The following is a 20,596-nucleotide window of genomic DNA, read 5'->3' on the forward strand; positions in this document are numbered from 1 at the left end:
AAAAACCGGAGAATCCAATGAACACCGAAAAGAACTGTTGAGGAATCTGTCGGTCAGCAATTATCATTGAATTTTTGGCCGATGGTGAATTAATGAGCTGCTCTTCATCATGTCTGACTAGCGACTATTCCTCACGTTTCTCCCATTCAAAGTTTATTTTTTGTCCTATACCTCTATAGATTATCATAAGATGATGATTTTATTTTATGATTTTATAAAAAAAACCAATAAATCTTAATTCTCGAACATACAGATAATTATAATTACTTTGAAATAGATCAATAGTATTTTTGGTTTGTATTTTAAATATTATGACTTCGTATTGATAAATATGAATGGATAATGTTAGAAGTAAAAATTATATATGTGCAATCTTTTCAAAACCTCTAATTATGTTTCCAGCGATAGGATTTGTCTACTATTATCCACTTCAAATTATTTTTTTATTAAAATATTTTCTGAATTTCTCACACAACTTTTGCATCCTCAAATTCCTCAATAAATGAGTATATTGAGACGTTCCTATTCTTTTAATCGGAGTGTTTATGTAAATATCTTATTCCTGAGGTGTCTATCTAATAATCTCAAAAATAAAATATAAAATATGATCATTTGTTAAAATTTTTGCTACTTTTGTTTTCCAAATAATTTACCATGGAAAAATACATTTGTATTTATAATTTCAATAACAAAGTGGAATATGAGGATTTGGACAAAAAAAAAATTTGCAATGACAAAAATGCCTTTCCACCTCGGTTTGCTTAACTTTAAATTTTACTGCTAATATCTTTTTAGTCTCCACCACCACCACCTCCTCCTCCGGCTTAAAGCCTTGTGGTTTGCGTTGCCATCATCTTTCTCTCCACCAACACCAACCATTTGTGATCTCCATAGTGCCTCAACCCTCCATACCTCGTCCTCTCTTCGCCGCCATCTCTGCCCACGTCTTCTCTGCATATACTTCCTTCCGTCGCCGTCGAGCGATGATGATGCCAAAAACAGTGAAGAGATAAGAACAAGGAAACAGACGCCTTTTCCTTTTCTTTTCATTTATGTTTCACGAGTCCAGAAATCAAACCTTGAGATGTCACCATTCTTCTCGTCCATGATTTCCATCATGAGGTTGTCAAAGTGGGGAAGCAAGAGAAGAAATAGCGAGAGGGATGAATCTTCTCTACGTGGCTAAGGATTCGCCCCTCATGTCCGACAATAAATATAAATTCAATTTTATTTTTGTCAAAGATCAGCATGATTTGGTCAACCGTATCGAATTCCACCTTTAGATCAAATACGATTTAGTCTGGTCCGGTCACATTCGTATTATCGGATCGAATCGGACTTCGCCCTCCAATTTCTTCCGCCAATCCCTCAACCGGAAACACAAGAACCATTTCTCCGATGCCCAATCTCTTCAACATTCGTGTTTTCCGAGATCGAGATCTCAATGGCTATTGTTTTCTTTCTATATTTAAATGATGGAATTTGTCGGCTTCCCAAAAATGCCGGCCGAATCCCAATTTTATGGCAGTTCGGTACGTGAAATCCAACCTCCTATATATAATAGATATAGTTTGTTACCCGATCGGCTTCTAAATGCATGGGATCTGTATGTATATTTCCTGTCGTTATCTATTTAATTGCCTTCCAATCCCAACATATCTGTTTATATCCTCCACACATACGCTCCTCCTTCCCTGCGTTGCACTCTCGTCGACTTCCATTCCGTACTTCCCCTTTACGATGGTGAAGACTTCTTCTGCTCGTCTACTCCTCCCTCTCCTCCTCTGCTGTTTTCTTCTCTCTGTTAAGATCTGCGTTGCCACCGGCACTGCCGACGGATCCGAGCAATGGGGCTACGTCGAAGTCCGGCCGAGTAATCTTCCATTTCGTGTATGGTTAACGCCGAGCACCGAACTCTATCCGTTTACGTGATGGATTTGTTATTGTCTTGCAAACGCAGAAGCTCACCTGTTCTGGTGGCGCTACCGGAGCCCGCAGAGGATCGAGAATGGCTCCACTCCATGGCCGACGGTGCTGTGGCTGCAGGGCGGGCCTGTGAGTCGCCTTTAACACACACAATCCACAAACCAGAAACCGCATCTGAGTTCTGATTCATGTTTTCGTGGTGGAAGGGTGCTTCGGGCGTGGGGATCGGAAATTTCCAGGAGATCGGGCCTCTGGATGCCGACTTGAAGCCTCGGAAATCGACATGGCTGCAGAAAGCTGATCTCCTCTTTGTGGTGAGTCCTCTGTCCGATGAAGAAAGCTGCGTTGCGGTGCCTTCAAATCATTTGATCCTTCCACCGAATGAGAAATGTAGGACAACCCGGTGGGAACAGGATTCAGCTACGTCGAGGACGAGAGCCTCTACGTGAGGACAGATGTGGAGGCAGCGGTCGACCTGACTACGCTTCTGAAGAAGCTCTACGGTGAGAACGAGTCATGGCGGAACAGCCCACTCTTCATCGTAGCAGAGTCTTACGGAGGGAAGTACGCGGTCACCGTCGCCTTGACCATCGTCGAAGCCATTAAGGCCGGGGAATTGAAGCTTAAGCTTGGAGGTAGTGTTTTCCCTGATCTGTATCTTACTACATCTTGACATCAAGAACACGATTTGCTGTATGTGAGCAGGTGTTGCTTTGGGAGATAGCTGGATATCACCTGAAGATTTTGTGGCAAGTCTTCATGGCCTTTTTGCTCTCCTAACAAGTCAGTTCCTGGTTCAAACTGTGATCTTCCTTCCTCCTCTCTTTTGTTGTGTGATGCAGTTCTCATGGGGGCCTCTACTTCGAGATGTCTCAAGGCTTGACATCAAAGATGCAGACAAGTCAAACATGTAATCTACTCCTCTCTTTTTTTTCCTTCTTTTCCTATCAAGCAAACATAATTTGATCTAATTTGCAATGTTGCAAAATTCAGTATTGCTGAAAGGATTAGACAAGAGATAGAGAAAGGTCAATTTCTTGATGCCACAAACTCATGGAGTGATCTGGAGGGCTTGATTATTTCCGGCAGTAATAAAGTTGTCAGTAGCCTTCTACCAATCTATAAGTTTCTAATGAAGTGTTAAAAGGATTTTTGTGATAATTCAATATGATATTGAACATTTACAGGATTTTTATAACTTCTTATTGGATTCGGCGGACGATCCGATTTCTCTCACAGCAGTTCAGCAGTCGGAGAAGCTAACAATGAAGGCATACCCAACATACCTGAGCTCCAAGGCTTCCAGCTCTGTTGATATTTCAAGCCTCATGAATGGTGTGATCAGGGAAAAGCTTAAGATAATTCCAAAAACTGTAAGGTATGGTTTATTCTACAATCAGTTCTGAGTACAGATTCTATGAGTATGGGTTCATAGCTGACTGTGAGCTGTTGCCTTCTTTTTGCAGCTGGGGAAATCAGTCTGATGATGTCTTTAATTCCCTTTCAAGTGATTTCATGAGGCCAAGGATCAGAGAGGTGCCTCTCACCTACTGAATTCAATACCTTAGCTTATTCTAACTAGACTAATTCCAATGTAGTTAACAACATGTCAAAATGTATCTGGTCTTACCTTTCCTTGCAGGTTGATGAGCTCCTTTCCCTTGGGATTAATGTCACCATCTACAATGGACAGGTAAGGATTGCCCACCATTTTCTCTACATGTTGGCTCTCAGAGACCTACAAAGAAAACTTTGACAAGCCCAAAATGATTTTCTTATTATGATCCTCACAGCTTGGTCAAATTTGTCCACTTAGTGAGGAAGACCTTTGAGATATCCATATCCAATCAATCTTCCAATTATTAAATGAGGATCAAATGGCAGTAGATAAAATCAATCTCTTGTTTGTCACCCTTTCATTGGATTTTTTCTGTTTAACCATTTCATATCTGATGATTCCAATGAAACCAACATGTGATGAGAACAAAAGATAAAAGGATAAATGAACATCCTCTGTTGGTCCCAATTGCTTTCTTAAAAGAGGGAGGCCTTTGAATGAGAAGTTTCTGGGAGCCATAAGAACATCTTTAGTGAAAAGGTGTTTTGGTTGATGGCTTAGGTCTTATCATCAAGAATGGTGGGGGAAGAAATGCATGAACTAAAATTTGAGTTCATTGATGAGTTACTGAGAAGTCTGAAGGGAGAAAAGCCCATCACCTGCAGTACTGATCCTTACTGGCAGTACTGTCGATTTTGACCAAGAAGAATTGGACAATAATTCAAGTGGCTCACAATTGGGCTTATTTATTCAACAGGTGGAGGATTTTAGAATACAGAGCATAGTTTACTAATGTTTCAATCTCCATCTGCATGCACAGATCTACTTCTGGAGGAAAAGATGTACCAACTATTAGGCCAAATAAATATGATACATCCAGTTTTCCTCTTGATTTGTGTTATATTTTTTTGCTATGATTATGGAAAGTAATTCCCTTGTAAACAGCAGTATAACCCATCTGCATGCACTTGATTTTTGTTCCATGTAGGTTGATCTGATTTGTGCAACTAAGGGCACTGAGGCATGGGTTCAAAAGCTGAAGTGAGCATCATAAACCACTTCTAATCTATCCACTTCTATGTTCTCCTTTCAAATCCTTGGCTGGAAACATTGTCTTTACTTTAGTTCATGAAGGTTTTTTCCCCCTATTATTTTTCAGATGGGAAGGGCTAAAGGATTTTAACAGCATTGATAGAACACCTTTATACTGCACTACTGAGGAACCTGGAGTCACCAAGGGCTTCCTCAAGTCTTACAAGAACTTGCATTTCTACTGGATCCTTAAAGCAGGACATTTTGTGAGTCTTCTTTATTTTTACTACTTCTATCTGATATTTAGGCTGTAAAAAAAATAAAAAATAAAAAATAAAAACTTTAGTACAGCCAACATATCTGAAATTTTCTCTCTCAAAATTTTGGTAGTGGAATTGACATAACAATCTTTATTTATTTGTTTACATAACATCTGGAACATTTACATTGACATAGCAATCTCAATTTTCGAAAGTCTTTTGTGTTTCTCTCTGCACTCTGCATGTATCCCCTTTCTTCTGCATGGGTTTGGCCTGCTGTTCTTTGTCACATCTAGTGAAGTAAACAGTGGTCTGCAGCTACATGTTGGATGCTGCTTTCTCTTAGCAGTACATGTTCATGTGTGAGATCGAATAACTTCTTGCATATGAAAGATTCAAAATGGAAGCAACAACATGCAAGAACACATGAAAGCTTTTTCTGAGTACAAACTGTGATCTCCTCTGTACAGGTACCAGTGGACCAGCCTTGCCTTTCACTCAAGATGATCGCTGGCATTACCCAGTCTCCTGCTGTTTCTTCCTCCTAGAAGATGAAATTGTCCCCTGACTTCAATACAAAAAGGAATAAAGCAAGTAACGCATACGCAATAGCAGCATGTCCAATCTGTTCTGTGATGTATTCTTCACTCCATATTGTTTTCATAGGAAAGGAAAGAAATGTGTCGTGGTTGGCTTCAGGGTGTACAATTTAATTAGTACGAAATTGAAATATGTTTCAGTGATTTGTTTGATGGTACATATCATTCGTCTAAGTTGGTCGTCTTTGAAATCCTGAGGTCAAAAGTACCCTCTCCAGAAGAGGGTGCCATGTTGATCTCCTTGAGAGTCTGCAACTCCATTGAACGCAAAGCTAGAGAAGGTAGTGGATGGATAGTGAAGGGAAGGTGATCCTCTCCCCATGTCACAATGTCAGACTTCTCCCCCTCCATGCCAAAACGTGCACTTCACTGACACCAACGATTAGATTGAGTCACTGAGCATTAAATTCGTTGGACTATTTAATGAAGGTATCTGCGCGCTGACTTGCTCTTCAGGTGTCTCTTTGCCAAGTCGTGCTCAATCTTCTGTGATCCACTCTCATCGTTAACATGTAATGTTGTGGGGATGTGTTGGGCTAAGAGTACGTTTGGACCTCCCAACAGAGGAGATACGTACAAGCGTACAGATACCTTCTGCGGTTCTATCGAGTGCAAGTGTGTGCGTGTTCTTCGACTCTTCTTTTGTTCCTTTGGCATTCAATGTGAAGAGAGGTTGGCTTGAAGGCAAATCAGACCCATAACTTTTCCTTGGTGGTGGAGAAGCAAAACGCTCACACTCTTCTCCTCTTTGTCGCTTGATGGAGTGTACTTTGCACTCTTTCTCTTGTCATGAGAACGATTAATTGTCTTCTCTCATGACATCCACAACATATCTACGGGAAAAGAAATGAAGTCAAAGAACCCAAAGAATCATGTTTGCAAGGAAAAGGAAAACGGATTCGTTGTTTAGTAGTAATGGCGATCCACTAAGGCCGACGATGAGAGAAAAAGCGGCTGCTGACTCTCGAAGGAGAAGGCCACGGATGACGGCGACTTGGGCAACCCGTCGCAGTTATCGTCCGATGGCGCAGGGAGATTAAGGTCCAGTAAGAGGACGTTCTTGTCCTTCTTGGCCGGTGCCGCCGCATGTGGCCGCCGAGAGCCTGCCCGGTCAAGAACTCCGACCCGCATATGGAATCCATGCTTACTCGAGGACCGTCTTCGTGGAGGGGTGCAACCTTCGGCTTCTTGTTCCGAGAGCCTGGAAGTAAGGGAAACATCTGTCGCACGTCTTGCACCGGTAGAAGCAGAGCCCGGCCTTCGCCTGGGTCGCCGTGGCGGCTTCGGTGATGGCTTCCTCCACCGTCGTTTCAGTGTCTGACAAGTGACCCCGAGAGAGGAGGATAAGGCAGTTGGCCATGTTCTCGTCGTCGTCCTCGATGGGGCTGCTCGAAAGCTCGGCCGAAGAAGCCGGGACGGTGGCGGCCACTGTGACTGGCCTCTGCCGCCTTGCCTTTGACGACGGAGGCGGCGGTCCTCTCAAGACTACAAGTGCTGCTGGTGTCAGCCAGTTTCCGCATTTCTCTCTCACCTCCTGGTGTAAGCCACTCTCTCTCTCTCTCTCTCTCTCTCTCTCTAACTTCCTGTTTCCAGAGTAGAGAACTAAAACACAGCTGAGCTGCTGCACTAAGATAGTTGTGAATAAATTGACTTCGATTTGGTTAGTTGCGCTTACACTCATTGGAAATGATTTAAAGTAAGATCGTAAGGTCAACTTAGGTAGTTTTTATCTCCATAATTAAAAGCCCATTTCATAGGGATAATCCTCATGGCTCAAATATTATGAATTAAGGTCAATTTGGGACGATTCACGTCACATACGAACACAACGCAGAGAAATAGAGTTTCTTTCAATGTAAGCCACACATGCCACAATGATTTGTTGCGTTCGAATTCTCCATTCAAGGAATACAGGTACACAAACAGTTAGCAAAGCCGAACTCCGTGATCAGTAATAAGCTTGTGAAGCAAAGGTGTAAGGAAAGATCATTCCCAAGTTCCCATTAATAAGCTTGTGAGGTACTCTGCTTTTGCCATTTCAACTGTAAAGGTAAACAACACCCCCTCCAACATCCTAATTACCCAGGCACAGAGATGAAACCGGCCGGTGAAGAGGAGTAAACCCAGTCTCATACATTAAGGCTTTAAGGAATTGCCAATTAGGCAATACTTCAACCAGAAAATGATGTCCTGTTAAACATTGTGGAGCTACCTACAACCAAATACAATGTAATCCTCTACATATTTTTGAACCAGCTTCTATCAAAATGGCATTGTTGAACCAGCTACACTTCCAAGTTAAGACACATACATTGCATAATCCCCGAACACGAGCATACATAGTTTTCAGGTAAACTGTCACTGGGATAAAAGCCAACTTACCTTCCACAAATACTCATTCCCACTTTATGGCTGATTGTAAGAATCAATGCTGAAAGGAAGAAAACATATAAGCCAACTCGAAGCATCACCGACACCACATCAACCTGATTCTTTGCGATACATCCAGGGCCCACAGTTTTTCTGACTAGATTATCTGCCATACTGTTGTAGGAAAGGATGAGATCCACATGTCCATTCTTCTGCAAGGACCAGTAGCCAGCATTTTCTGACATAGTTGAACCGCAAATGTGAAAAAACCCAGCTGTGACATGGATTGAACTGGCTGAGTGGTTTCCAGGGATTTGTGCCACAGACTTTCCTGACCCAGAAGGAAACTCAGCAGCACATGCAGGAGGCGCAGGGATTGAGCCCAACATGTTCAACAGATGTTTCGTAACAGTTTTGTCGTTGGCATCACTCATTTGGACATCTGCACGAAGAAGTTGGAAGAACTTTTAGGGTATGAACAAGTCTAACTAAGCTACAGAGAGCTGAAGCCAATTTATCGTGTAATTGTGACAGTTCAACTATCAGACAATTATGCAACCAACCATCACTAAATAAGCTAATAGTGCATTAAAGACATCCAGAATCTACCGAGAATATGACAGTTTAATGGGAAAAATATGATACATAATAAAACATAAGGGGAACTTCGGAGAGATTAGGAGGAAATTGGAACTTAATAAATCCATGAATTTGCAGAGTAATAGAAACATAATAGGAGTAGTTAATATGATTATGTTTTTTTTTTATAGTTTTACCACCGCCACTGACGAAAGAACACAGCCATACCTGGTCTTACAGCAACCTCCTCATAATTGCCCTTAGACTGCTTATAAGCTACAGATGAAGCTGATGACGATGCTCCACCCACAGTATCTATATCTAGCACCTGTGCTGTTGCCTTACTTGTTGGGCAATTGCCGCCATCAACCTATTATACATGGAAAGAAAACAAAAGGTATTTCATAGACATTAAAAAAAGCTTCCATATATATGACAGTCTGCCGGCTCTTACCTCTCCAGTAAAGGTGGACTGATCAGATGAATTGATACACTCTGGTCTTCCTGTAAAACCCATAGTGTCATGATGTAAACTACCATCAGTAGCATCAAAGTAAGCTAGCAAGTCATCAACCATCTCAAAACCAGATGGGTTATAGGCGGGTAAGTACAGAAGTCCATTCACTGGAGCATTTTCATGCCTGAATGATGGATTGTCACTAGGTGCATCATAGAATACCGTTTTCTCTTGAAGCTGTTGACTGGATGGACAGCCCTCGGCTAAAGGATTCGAATCATTTGGTTGGACAAAGAAATTCTCCTGCACTGGGGACATCTGGAGTGATTCTAAATGATCGGAATTTTCGCTCATTGTGTCAAAGAACTCCTCAACATCAAGTATCTTCTGTAAGTTGCTATTTCCACCTGCCCCATGCGTATTCTTAGCATGGCAAGCTTTTATAGGAAAACCATATTCTTCACTGAAGGGGTACACCACATTTGCAGAATCTGCAAGGTCATCCAACTCCACGTATTCATCCTTGTCATTTGGACGAGTATGATAATGTGCAAAATCTTCAATGAGAGGCTTCTTTTCCATGTCATCAATGGGAGTTGGATTAATCTGTTGTCCAGGTTCATTAACAAACTCGACCATGTTGGTGAAAGGTACCTCATCCAGCAAAATGGTGGCATCTTCTGGAAGGCTAACACAGTCCTTCCGATCCAGATCTGCCACAAAATTGGAATCATTCACATGTTTATTCTCCAAGTCTTCATTCTGAAAATAATTCAAAATTTTAGTAAAAATTGCTAATCAGAAATATATTGTCTATCCCAGTCGAGTAAAGGATAACAATAAACAATTTCCATTGAAAATTGAAATAAAGTATCAAAATCTCCAGAAATTTTGTAAATTTTCACAAATAATTTACAGACACATTAGTCCCCAATTAACTTGGAGACATATTCCAGAACTGTTCATGTATACATCAACAGTGTTACTTGACCACATATCACGCTAAATTATTACATGAAATAAAATATCAGATCAATATCAAATAAAAGTATATATAACATGAATATTAATCTTTCATCAGATCTGCTAATTTGATTTGACTAAGATGTTTGCAAGATGTCCACATGTATAAAGAGTCCACCACACCCTAAAAGTATTGGTAAATTATTCGTACAAAATTTAGATACCCTACAAGTAATTCTTGTTGTTTCCGCATGTTATCCCATGTCAGTTTTAACCCAAGTTATACCCATCTAATGTATTGTCAAATGACCAACTTATGCCAAAAAAGAAGACTTGACCTTAACCACAAAAAGAAATTGGGTGCTGATGTTCAGGCCCTCACATAAAGACTGTTGCTACATCATATTATGTAGACACAAGATGATAATGTGGTAGGGTGGCATCGATGTCATGATGATTTGGCATCCGTCTAACACATGGTGAATGAAAAATTGGCACCCATTGCCATGTCAGCTCTGTATGTCACCATATGGATGTCACATTGGTGCCGAGGATAATGTGGCATCCTGGCATCCATGTCATGATGATGTGACATCCATCTAACTGATGGTGAGCCAACAATTTGGCACTTCTTTCCATGTCATCTCTGTATAGCATCATATGAGAATTTCTAACTGTTGACCAACAGATGAAGACTAAGCTCAAGGGCATATAGGATGGATGAAAAATGTACACAAGATTATATTTCATTGCATATTCCAAACTTTACAAGGATACATGTGCGACTTCAGGTCAGCGACTCACGAGAAATTTTCCAATAAATACATTTTAGTCAGTGATAACCAACAATAAACACAACAAACAAGCATTTGCATAGCTATAGTCATTGTCCTTCTAACCACTTCAAACTCAAATGTTATGTGGTAGCATTGCAAAGAGGACAACAAACATAAAGAATATTTCCATCCTTCAACAGTCTCCTATAGAAGTCATTGAAATTGGAATGTCAAAGAAAAAGCCTTCAGGATTCTGATCCTTCAATATGGTTCAAAAACAAAAACATGAATTTACAATGTCAGAATCACTATCATTGGCTGAACATAGTTGAAAGCCTGGCTGAAACCTTATATCCTACTGTCTAGCATTTCGTAGATAGAACTTTAACGCTTCTGAAATGCTTTTCGTTTATAGCAACAATATACAAGCAAAGACAAGATAACTGGTGGCAATTCATAGCCAAAATAATCTGCAATTTATAATCTTTAAACTCATGATGCAATTCGTTGAAAGTGCTGCTCCGGGAATATTGTGCTTCATGTTCCAAAAAATTTCAAAGACCACCAATGTTGATTATTAGATCTGGCCATGCTACTTATCATACTAAACTATGCAATTCCACTCGACCTTTATGATGAACTTAATAGCACCTATGAGAAGAAAAAGAAGTTTCCTCTCAGAAACAAATAAAATTAAACAACAACAAGGTGGTCAGAGTAAGTTGGAATAATTCTGTGCAAAATGGTATAATGAATATGCCTAGGTTTCCAAGGCATGAGTTTCAATTTAAAAACAAGCTAAAAGCTAAAATTGAGCCTAAACAGTACATTTTTCAGTGGAAAAGTGTACTGATTTATAAAGATATTCAGATATACGAACTAACAAAAATAATATAGCACTATGCTCCTACTAGCAATACCCAGACAAAATGAAGCATGGTAACAGAAAGTACATATGAGAACTGATGTTTGGTAGGTATTAGGTAAAGTTTCTCAAATTAAACAAACATCAGACAAAAAATAAACAGGATACTGAGGTATAAGGTGTTCCTAAAAAATCGTTGAACTAGCAGTAAACTCAAAAGTAACAAGATTAGTGGTTACAGTGAAATTTATATCAGACAACATAACAATAATCGCCGAAGTAAAAGGCAACAAAATCATTTATGTGGATAAGAATTGGAAATTCATCCGACCGAAAAGGGGTGTACCCAGTAGGAGACCATAGGTGCACTTTACCAGATACAATATCATCTCTACAAAAAAGTTGACACATATTGAACATTGTAATAGCTAAAATATCATGCAAAGCTATATGCCATATCTGCATGTGAAAGATATGTAAATATCAAAACCAAATAAAAGGCATGTAACATAACACATGTAGTTCACCAATGATTTATTTAAACTACTAAATTAAGCTCAAGAAAAATGGTTGATTGATCATGGAGAGAAAATGAAAACAGAATTAAGAATGGCACATTGATTCAGTCACCTGCAGGAAGTCACTGAATTGCAAATACTCCTTTTCTGTGGCTTCGTTAAATTCATCTTCCCTACCATCTGGCATCAAAACCGGTCCCATATCTGCCTCTTCTTCCCATTCTTCTTCAAGAAATGGTGCTCCGTACTGTGCCCCGTTTTGGGGCCCAGCACCGTTCTTCTGAAAGATCCTGCATACTACATACGCATCCTTCCCCACCCATGATCCCAAATTCAATCCTTGACCAAACTACCTAATTTCATCCAAAGAAAATGAAGAAAAGCTCATGGTGTACCTGCGAAATCCCGGCCTGGGTCAACTCCTCATCTTCGAGGCGGTACTCGTGCATCACCCAGTTCGTCCTGGTGCCGCGCGGCGCCCGGCCGGCATGGAACACGAGCGTTTTCTTCATGCCGACGATGCGGGGGCCACGGCGTACTGGCCGGTCCTTGCCGGTAGTCTTCCAATAACCCTCCGCGGTGGCACGGTTGGTCCGCGATCGGTTGGAGTACTTGCGATCGAGGGGGCTGAAGAAGTACCACTCCAGGTCGCGGCTCTGGATCCGAGAGAGGACGGGGAGATCCCAGGGCTCGTGCTTGTAGAGGTCAACCTCGGCGACGGCGTCGACGCGGAGCGACCGACCGCAAACCTTCCGCTTGAGGTAATAGCTGACGAGCTCCTCGTCGGTTGGGTGGAAACGGAAGCCCGGGGAGAGGCGGGTGGCGGCGGCCGCGGGAGGCGGCGGTCGATCGGAGGAGGCGGCGCCGACGGTCATGGATGAGAGGAGGAATCGATGAGACGGAGGCGGAGGGTTTCGATCGAAAGAGAGGCCGGATTGTTCTTTTAATTAAGCTGCCACGGTTGTTAGGTATAGGGAAGATAGAGTAGACGCCTATGACCACGACCTTTTCTTACGCGAGGTGCTTACGGGGACCTCATCGTTTTCCGTTGATCCTCATCCAACGTTCCAAACTTCTCCACGTCATCGAGAAAAACGTGTGTCAAATATCTAGGATGTGAGATTTCTAATCCTGTGCAGTGACGGTAGCCGACCGCGGCGCACGGCTCATCAAGAGTCGTGTGATTGTTTGATGAGTGGTCAGATTCCGCGAGAGACGATATTTTTCTGTCCTTTTTGCACCTCGGTACAGGAACTTTAGGAATTCGCCCATTAGCACCACAAAGGACTACGTGGCATAATTTATTATGTTGGCCAGGATTGGTCATCACATGCGACGTGACGTGGCGGCATTCGTGCCGTATGGAAGCTTTTATTGCTAAAACTGCCACGGGTATCGGTATTAGGTCGGAATAATAAAAAATAGAAAGGAAAAAAAATCATTTTCTGAGAAATAAAAAACAAAAGAAACGGAGATACATGACGTGAAAATTGAAATGATATACATATTTATGATATATTATAACCATATATATCTAAAATTCGAGGCTATGTAGAATTCATCATTTCTTTGTTCTTTTCTTCTCTATTGAGGAAATACCTGTTCATCATTGTTCTTGAAGACAGAATCTCTTCTTTTCCTGCTTCTATCAAGAACAATTGTTTTTGCAGTCTTACATAAATTGCTAGGTGCTCCTTGTGCAATCGATGAACCGCCATCACACTATTCCCAGTTTCCACATTTAGAAGCAACATCATCATCTTGACACTGCATCGAAAAGAATACATCGAGTGCACTCACATTCAACTTCTTCAGCATTGATCTTGTGTTCGTCGTATCGCCCTTTTGACTTAAGAAACTGGAGAATGTTGGCTTGTAAGGTAGAGTAGCTCGGTTTTGTATCTCCTCCATCGATTGCATCCAAGACGAGAGATCTTTGGTCTCCTTAGTTTAATCTTTGCCAGCCTTTTCCATCAAACAAAGGCCAGTAGATGTTGGTCGGCTTGCATCACAGTGCCACTCTGCATGCTGCTAAAGGCATTAGCTTCGGCCTTCTCCAACCTCCACAGTCACCGTCACCCCTCCACTACCACAAAAGGCGTATTTTACAATCATGTACGCACCCATTCCTTGCCCTCTACGACTCCCCTACCTCCCCAAATAAATGTAGACACACCCCCTACATGATCAAAACCATCATGGACCAACGTAGCAAAATGACCATGAGGAGGCTTGGGAAGCCCTTCCTCTGGTTCTCAGCCATTTCCTTTGCACTCGTCTCCGTTCTACTATCCTTCAACACCTTTCCTCCTGCTACAATCTTTTCTGAGACTCCCACTAGCAGTGGCGACCTACTCGGTAACATCGTGAGCAGTGTGCTAAGCCCGAGCTCAGCCTTCATCGACAATGTCGTGTCTTTGATCGAGCAAGTGCTGTGGCGAGGGCACCACCACCACCACCACCGCCACCGCCGGCAAAATCACCGGAGGAGACGACGTAGAGCATGCGACAACTCGAAGTGGGTGTCGCCGCTCGCGTTGGAGCAGAATGCAACACTAATCCTGACAGTGGATCAGAAAGGGTGCGCAAACTTCAGCAGCGTGCAGAGAGCAATCGACGCCGTGCCAGACTACAGTCCGAGTCGGACTCTCATCATCCTCGACTCCGGCGTATACAGGTTTCTACTCCATGCGACAAGTCCTACTTTCTTGCTTGTTGACTGTGACTCAGACAACCGACGGAGGTGTTTTTGTTGTGAGGCAGGGAGAAGTTATTCGTGTGGGCTAACAAGACCAACATCACAATGCAAGGCCAAGGTTTCTTGAACACCTCCATTGCATGGAACGACACCGCCAACTCCACTGGAGGAACTATCTACAGTGCTTCTGTCTCCATCTTTTCCTTCAATTTCATAGCATACAACATAAGTTTTCAGGCAAGCAGTCCACCGTCAAATGACTTGGTTCTTTTGTTAGCTACTCTGTTTCCGATTATACATGGTATAATGCAGAACACAGCACCTCCTGCATCCCCTGGCGACGTTGGAGCGCAAGCGGTGGCGCTTAGGATAGCCGGAGACCAAGCAGCCCTCTATGGCTGCGGATTCTACGGGGCGCAAGACACGCTGCTCGACGAGCGCGGGAGGCATTACTTTCGTGAGTGCTTCATCGAAGGCTCGATCGATTTCATCTTTGGCAACGCCAGATCACTGTACGAGGTAAAAAGAATTGTTTTGCGTCCACTGCTCGATAGGTGTCGAAGTGCATTTACTAAAGCAGTTTGGTGTTCGACACATTGCCATGCAGGCCTGCACGATCAATTCCATAGCAAAGCAAGCAACCAGCGACGTGGGCGGTGTCACCGGATGCATCACGGCTCATGGAAGGTCGTCGGCGACCGAGAAGACGGGGTTTTCCTTCGTCAATTGCAGCATCGGTGGAACAGGGAAAGTGTGGCTTGGCAGAGCATGGTGGCCTTACGCAACCGTGGTCTTCTCCAGAACGTACATGGCGAGCATCATAGCTCCTGAAGGATGGAATGACTGGAATGATCCGAGCAGAGACCAGTCTGTGGTTGATCTTTAATACAAGTTTCTGATTTCCTCATACTCCTTCTCTGATCATATCTATAATGCCAACTCAAATCGTTGATATCTGCAAAAGACATTTTACTTGGATCTATGCTCTTGCAGGTCAGTATACTTTGGCGAGTATGAATGCATGGGTCCAGGAGCCAACTACACACTAAGAACATCATATGCTAAGCAACTGGATCAATGCCAAGCAGCCTCCTTCATGGACATCTCCTACGTCGAAGGGAAGGATTGGGTGCTTCCTCCTAATCACAACAACTGGTACAATCCATGTGAGAAACGAAGGCACCGAGCTCATATCAGAACAAACCAAGCTGAAATGGATGATCAGAAGGCAGAAGACATGTAATCCAAGCGCTTCATGTCGATTTACATCACCTGTTTCCTGACAAGATACTACTAAAAGGGCAATTATCGATTTCTCATAATAGAGAAATGACATCATTATTCAATATAGTAAGTTAAGATACTTGATGTGAGTGTCTCTGTACTATGAAATTGATGGCTCATTCTGTGGTTTCCAATGTTTAAGATAGTTGATTGATCTATTTGGAACAAGTTTTCTTTTTCTTCAAGTTCTTTTAGTCCTCCATACACTTGCTGAGCTTAAAACAGAAGAATTCAGCCCTGAAGTCCCCCATGCACAATGCGGAAGCTTCAAGGAAAAAGATGCTTGTTTTCAGATGTTCCGTGGACATCAAGATAGCTTCTTAAATCTCAATCCCACACAGAGTTCAATTAACTACTCGTTCCCTTGAATCATAAGCTTCGGCTTTCGGCTATGTTTGGAGAACGAGCGTTTCTGCTAAACAATCAATGCTTCCACTTTACTGACCATGTTGGATCACACTGTTCTTTCATATTGAGCTTTTGATAGTGAACCATTCATTGCTTAGCTCTCATGTTATTATCTTCCTAATTTGGACATCCACTGTATCTAATATATTCTTTCGATACATATTAAAGTAGTTTGCTACGCACAGAAACTATATTTGCCTTCTCATTTCTTTCAAAGTTCAAGAAGACAAATATTTAAAGGTCATTAATAGACTCTCTCAAATGAGTATTTATAGGTCGTTTATAGGAAACAGGACACGACGCAGCTTCGCAGCCCGACTTAAGCCACGATAGGCTGACGTGGGGCTAAGGAGAGTAAGGTGTGGTCGCGACGGCGGCGCCAGCACCGCGAAATCGTTACCTTCGGTCTTTCTTTCGAGTATCGACACTTATTTTTTACCAGCACGTCACCTACCTGCCTGGTGATTGGCAAGGCCGATGGCCCCACAGGTGGATGCGACTAGGACGATGGACCCACAGTTGAATGTATTTTCGTTAACCAGAAAAGAAGCGGAATCTTTTCCTTGTTCACCTTACCGTACGTACACGTAGATGCCTTTTATCTAATTGCATGCCTTCATATGTGGGATCCACCAACGGGTATGCGCACGAGTCTAACATGTAGTATTGTTGTGTCGCCTTCTCAGAATTTGGAGGAATAAGAAAGGCTGACGGCGACCCTCTCGCTTCGCGTCGGCCATGGCTCAGGGAACCCTCGCTGGAATCCCACACGTCCTGGTCTTGGGGTTCCGCCGCACCCTCCTGGTAGAATACCCGAACTCTCGAAATCGATACTCTGTCTGATCCCATCCTTTTTTCCCGCCCTCGATCAGTGATTTTGCGGGTTGGTCGATGTTATTGATTCGGATGATGATCTCGAGCGGTTTTTTAGTCGGATTTGACCGGTTGGAGTTGGGTTTGTTTTGGAATTCTGCTGATTTTTTTTTTTTTTTATCTATGTGCTTGTCTTTCTTGTCTATTGATATTGCCGAGGCGATCCGAGCATGTGTTCTGTGGCTTTTGATTTGCTCTCGTTGTTTCATGATTGGATAGTATTAGTTATTGAATTTAGATGTTTGTATATGTAGATGGATGGACCATTCACTCTAGATGCAAATGTTGGATTGAATGAAGTAGAAGGCTTTCGGTGTTCCAGCCAAAAGATGCATAAAGGCTATGGATTGCAGTAGGCAATACGAACCCCGTTGGCATTGATTAAATATCAAGCCTTCCGTAGATGGTTGCCATCTGCTGATAAAGTTTTCAGGACTTCACTGATGATATTCACATGTCAAATAAATTGACTTTAAGAATGCTTCAGATTAAGTACATAAAAGATGCATAAACATGTTAAGATCCTTATAGTAAATGTTATTTATCTAGTTCACTTTGTCTACGCATAAATACTCCTGCTTTGAACTTGTACAACATCATTTTCAGTTTATATCATAGGTAGATTGACTTTTTTTAATGGCATCTTTATTCAGTCAAGCTATAACATCATTTCGATTAGCACTACTCAGATGTTTTTGTCTTATCACTTAAAATTAATGAAAGAAAAATAATTAATAATGAATGGACTTATCCAATTCTGGATTTGCCATCCAAAACTATATAATATGTATAAATGTATATCATTTAAAATTCTTTGAGAATGGAGAAGAGAATCCATAATGAAAGTTGACCGGATATGGCCTAGGTGAATTTAGGCATCTGCCTATACAGGTTGGGAAAGGTCAATGTACGGTGACTTGAGTCTTGGTCACCCATGTTCCAAAGAAGCAAACTTACCATGTTGTCAAGGTGTAAGCTTACAGATATGACAGATTCCATACTCAATTCAAACTGGACTCATTCGAAACCTGTACTTTAAACCAAGTTATTATCAATTTGTCATTGTGCATAATATCACCCTCATGATTACATGTTGCTCATTAATATCTATAGTGATAAATTAATAGGTTTCTTAGTTCTTACACATGAAATTTCCAGTATTCGAAGAGTTCCAATCAAAACCTGTTTGTGTGTTTTGCGGTGTCCTCAAAACTTGGAAGAGCATGAACTGCTGTCATAACCAGCCATGGAACATCATCTGCAGTCTTTTCAGGACTACTTTTTTATACTAATCTGGACACCTCAACTCTTGACACTTACTAAGCACCTCCCGCAGTTATCAACGAAAGATGAGGAGGATGCTTGCCCCATTTGCCTTGAAGGTAAATGTCACAATTTTTTTTTCTATGTTCAGAGAACCATTTCTTCCTGCACAATACTTCAAGTTTCTCATGAACTTAACTCAATTATTTATATATATTTTGAAACTGTTTATAGCAATTATACATGTGCTTTAACTGTATCTTGATTATACTTATTTTCTGGCAATCCTTTTTACTCCTGAAATTACATAAATCAAAACTAATTTCTAAGATTTTTTTCTTTTATGCAAAGGGTAAGTGACGAAGGCGGGATTTGAGCCCACGATATTGTGATAAACTGTTAAAGTCTTTACTAGCTAAGCTAGCAGACACCTTCATTTTTTGCAAATTCATTTTTTTCTCCTTTTAGTTAATGATCTATTATATGATATGGAAAAACTCTATTTGGCATGTGCCGTAGACGACATGTCCATTTTCTGGTGAATATATGGGCCTCTCTTGGATATGGACAATTTGGATGTTTCCTCTTTGGTTGGTGACGTTTCTATTTATCTATTTATTCAACCAAATGAAGTAGTCCGTTTTTTTGCTAGGGCTGCTTTGTCATTAGCAGTTTGTTGTGACAATATTACTAGACTATTTTTGTTTACAATGTTTGTGTCCATTGTGCTTTCTGCATTGGGCTTTGACCTTCAACGAGGTAATACTAATGTGGTACTATTGAAGTTTTTTCTGTGTCATGCTTTCTTTTGAGAGTAAATCCACTTTGACATTATAAATTAAGTTGATTTGCATTCTAAGTGCAACTCTCTGTTAGCATGAAGGAATCAGGTTGAGACCTGCATGTGAACACATCTTCCTTGAGGAACATTAATGTTTCCAAGTATTCAGTGTTTAGTCCGATCCTGAAAATATTTTGACATAGACCAAGATTAAAAAGGACATTTCCAAGTATTACAAATCTCATGAAATTCCTTATCTCCTTTCTTTTTGACAGATTATGATGCAGAGAATCCACACGTTATGACAAAGTGTGAACACCATTTCCATTGTGTTGCATTCTTGAATGGATGGAGAGATGAGACACCTGTGCCATCTGTGACCAGGTATGCACGCAGAGAAGTTCATCATTGTCTGTTTGGCAACTTTATTTTGTTACATTCATCACCTGGTACAGTTTCATTTATTTCTATGCAGTATTGGCATTTAGCATTTATGTCTTCATGTAGATAGAGTAAATATACCAATAATCACCTTAAGATTCTTAGTTTTCTTCCCATCTTTTAAGCATCTTGGCAGTTGGTTTCTCTAGCCTTTTCCAGAATAACAAGAATCTAAAGATGAAGTTTCTCATTGAGAAATTCTGAAGAAATGCATGTCAAATTCCTTGATATTTGTTGTAGCATTTTGTAGTTCGGTGCCTAATTTTTTTATGTTAGTGCACAGTTTTCATCTAAAAAATGAAACAACAGAATTTCAAGGATTGTAGATTCCATTTTTTTTTAAAAATATCTATTCCTTGTCTTGCAGGTCTTCTATATGTTCATGGTATAATCATGCAGTTTTCATTTTGCAGATAATGATGATCAACACCAGGTATAACATGGTGTCTCCTGAAAAGAGTTTTTAGTGGGCAACCCTTTCGAATGGAGACTCATCCAAATGAAAACTTCTTACTCTTTTGTGCAGGACTGTGCCAGAAAAACAAATGTGGCTAGAAGCAATTTGATGTTTTGGTTGAGAGTTTAGATGTCTGGGTCAATTTCTTCTGAATTCCTGTTGTGGAACAGTAGGAAACAAAAAGGTAAATGATTGTAATTCCTGGTTGAAATTATTATCATGCAAATCCTTTTTTGTTTGTTCTAGTGTCACCAAAGCAGGTACAGGTGTGTGCCTGGCAATCGTTTCTGCATTTTGTTAGTCTCCTTCTCCAAGTTTCTCTTCAGTTTCTTTCTCCGTTTGTATAGTCTTTCGATATGAATAGGTGATATTTGATGCTATTAATCATCACCTTTTCTTTGTAGATGTTCATCATGTTGGCTATCATGATCAAGTCTATATTGACTCAACTAAAAATGCATACTTAAAGTTCATTTCTTATATTAATT

At 41.1% G+C, this 20,596-nt stretch overlaps 4 protein-coding genes across 7 annotated transcripts; 3 read left to right on the forward strand and 1 right to left on the reverse strand.

Annotated features, from left to right (window-relative positions):
- Positions 1-1,649: 1,649 nt before the first annotated feature.
- On the forward strand, positions 1,650-5,533 carry LOC135612476 (serine carboxypeptidase-like 51). The gene is made up of 13 exons (XM_065108829.1): positions 1,650-1,873; positions 1,961-2,055; positions 2,133-2,240; positions 2,321-2,561; positions 2,632-2,675; positions 2,769-2,836; positions 2,920-3,025; positions 3,114-3,304; positions 3,393-3,462; positions 3,569-3,619; positions 4,473-4,525; positions 4,644-4,782; positions 5,247-5,533. The coding sequence occupies exons 1-13, from the start codon at positions 1,741-1,743 to the stop codon at positions 5,322-5,324; spliced, it is 1,377 nt and encodes a 458-aa protein (XP_064964901.1). The 5' UTR covers positions 1,650-1,740; the 3' UTR covers positions 5,325-5,533.
- Positions 5,534-7,483: 1,950 nt separating this feature from the next.
- On the reverse strand, positions 7,484-12,852 carry LOC135597684 (NAC domain-containing protein 78-like). Of its 3 annotated transcripts, none has more exons than XM_065091019.1 (6): positions 12,299-12,852; positions 12,016-12,213; positions 9,436-9,543; positions 8,779-9,351; positions 8,553-8,694; positions 7,484-8,187 (listed from the first exon to the last, which is right to left on the reverse strand). In XM_065091019.1, the coding sequence occupies exons 1-6, from the start codon at positions 12,776-12,778 to the stop codon at positions 7,754-7,756; spliced, it is 1,935 nt and encodes a 644-aa protein (XP_064947091.1). In that variant the 5' UTR covers positions 12,779-12,852; the 3' UTR covers positions 7,484-7,753. The 3 variants fall into 3 exon arrangements, with proteins under 3 accessions (XP_064947091.1, XP_064947081.1, XP_064947070.1); XM_065091009.1 differs by having other exon boundaries at positions 8,779-9,354; XM_065090998.1 differs by having other exon boundaries at positions 8,779-9,543.
- Positions 12,853-14,120: 1,268 nt separating this feature from the next.
- On the forward strand, positions 14,121-15,980 carry LOC135585584 (putative pectinesterase 14). 2 transcript variants are annotated; one of them, XM_065108838.1, is made up of 5 exons: positions 14,121-14,580; positions 14,667-14,838; positions 14,914-15,120; positions 15,209-15,468; positions 15,595-15,980. In XM_065108838.1, exons 1-5 carry the CDS (start codon positions 14,126-14,128, stop codon positions 15,842-15,844), a joined length of 1,344 nt encoding a protein of 447 aa, XP_064964910.1. In that variant the 5' UTR covers positions 14,121-14,125; the 3' UTR covers positions 15,845-15,980. The 2 variants fall into 2 exon arrangements, with proteins under 2 accessions (XP_064964910.1, XP_064964916.1); XM_065108844.1 differs by having other exon boundaries at positions 15,209-15,475; positions 15,595-15,756.
- Positions 15,981-16,966: 986 nt separating this feature from the next.
- Positions 16,967-20,478, forward strand: LOC135597697 (uncharacterized). Its single transcript, XM_065091032.1, has 5 exons — positions 16,967-17,097; positions 17,421-18,548; positions 19,486-19,594; positions 20,019-20,084; positions 20,178-20,478. Exons 2-5 carry the CDS (start codon positions 18,413-18,415, stop codon positions 20,215-20,217), a joined length of 351 nt encoding a protein of 116 aa, XP_064947104.1. The 5' UTR covers positions 16,967-17,097; positions 17,421-18,412; the 3' UTR covers positions 20,218-20,478.
- Positions 20,479-20,596: the final 118 nt, after the last annotated feature.

This window comes from Musa acuminata, chromosome BXJ1-2 (assembly GCF_036884655.1).
Source record: "Musa acuminata AAA Group cultivar baxijiao chromosome BXJ1-2, Cavendish_Baxijiao_AAA, whole genome shotgun sequence".
NCBI classification, from domain to species: domain Eukaryota; kingdom Viridiplantae; phylum Streptophyta; class Magnoliopsida; order Zingiberales; family Musaceae; genus Musa; species Musa acuminata.

Excerpts from the sequence above, each read along its gene's own strand:
- LOC135612476 (XM_065108829.1), top strand. The coding sequence starts at position 1,741 with ATGGTGAAGACTTCTTCTGCTCGTCTACTCCTCCCTCTCCTCCTCTGC. Across the intron at positions 3,026-3,113 it reads TTTCCGGCAGTAATAAAGTT|GATTTTTATAACTTCTTATT; the intron begins GTCAGTAGCCTT and ends GAACATTTACAG. Across the intron at positions 3,463-3,568 it reads TGAGGCCAAGGATCAGAGAG|GTTGATGAGCTCCTTTCCCT; the intron begins GTGCCTCTCACC and ends CTTTCCTTGCAG.
- LOC135585584 (XM_065108838.1), top strand. The coding sequence starts at position 14,126 with ATGAGGAGGCTTGGGAAGCCCTTCCTCTGGTTCTCAGCCATTTCCTTT. Across the intron at positions 14,839-14,913 it reads CATACAACATAAGTTTTCAG|AACACAGCACCTCCTGCATC; the intron begins GCAAGCAGTCCA and ends GGTATAATGCAG. Across the intron at positions 15,469-15,594 it reads AATGATCCGAGCAGAGACCA|GTCAGTATACTTTGGCGAGT; the intron begins GTCTGTGGTTGA and ends ATGCTCTTGCAG.
- LOC135597684 (XM_065090998.1), bottom strand. The coding sequence starts at position 12,778 with ATGACCGTCGGCGCCGCCTCCTCCGATCGACCGCCGCCTCCCGCGGCC. Across the intron at positions 9,544-12,015 it reads AATTCAGTGACTTCCTGCAG|AATGAAGACTTGGAGAATAA; the intron begins GTGACTGAATCA and ends AATTATTTTCAG. Across the intron at positions 8,188-8,552 it reads GGAGGTTGCTGTAAGACCAG|ATGTCCAAATGAGTGATGCC; the intron begins GTATGGCTGTGT and ends TTCTTCGTGCAG.
- LOC135597697 (XM_065091032.1), top strand. The coding sequence starts at position 18,413 with ATGGAACATCATCTGCAGTCTTTTCAGGACTACTTTTTTATACTAATC. Across the intron at positions 18,549-19,485 it reads TTGCCCCATTTGCCTTGAAG|ATTATGATGCAGAGAATCCA; the intron begins GTAAATGTCACA and ends TCTTTTTGACAG. Across the intron at positions 20,085-20,177 it reads ATAATGATGATCAACACCAG|GACTGTGCCAGAAAAACAAA; the intron begins GTATAACATGGT and ends TCTTTTGTGCAG.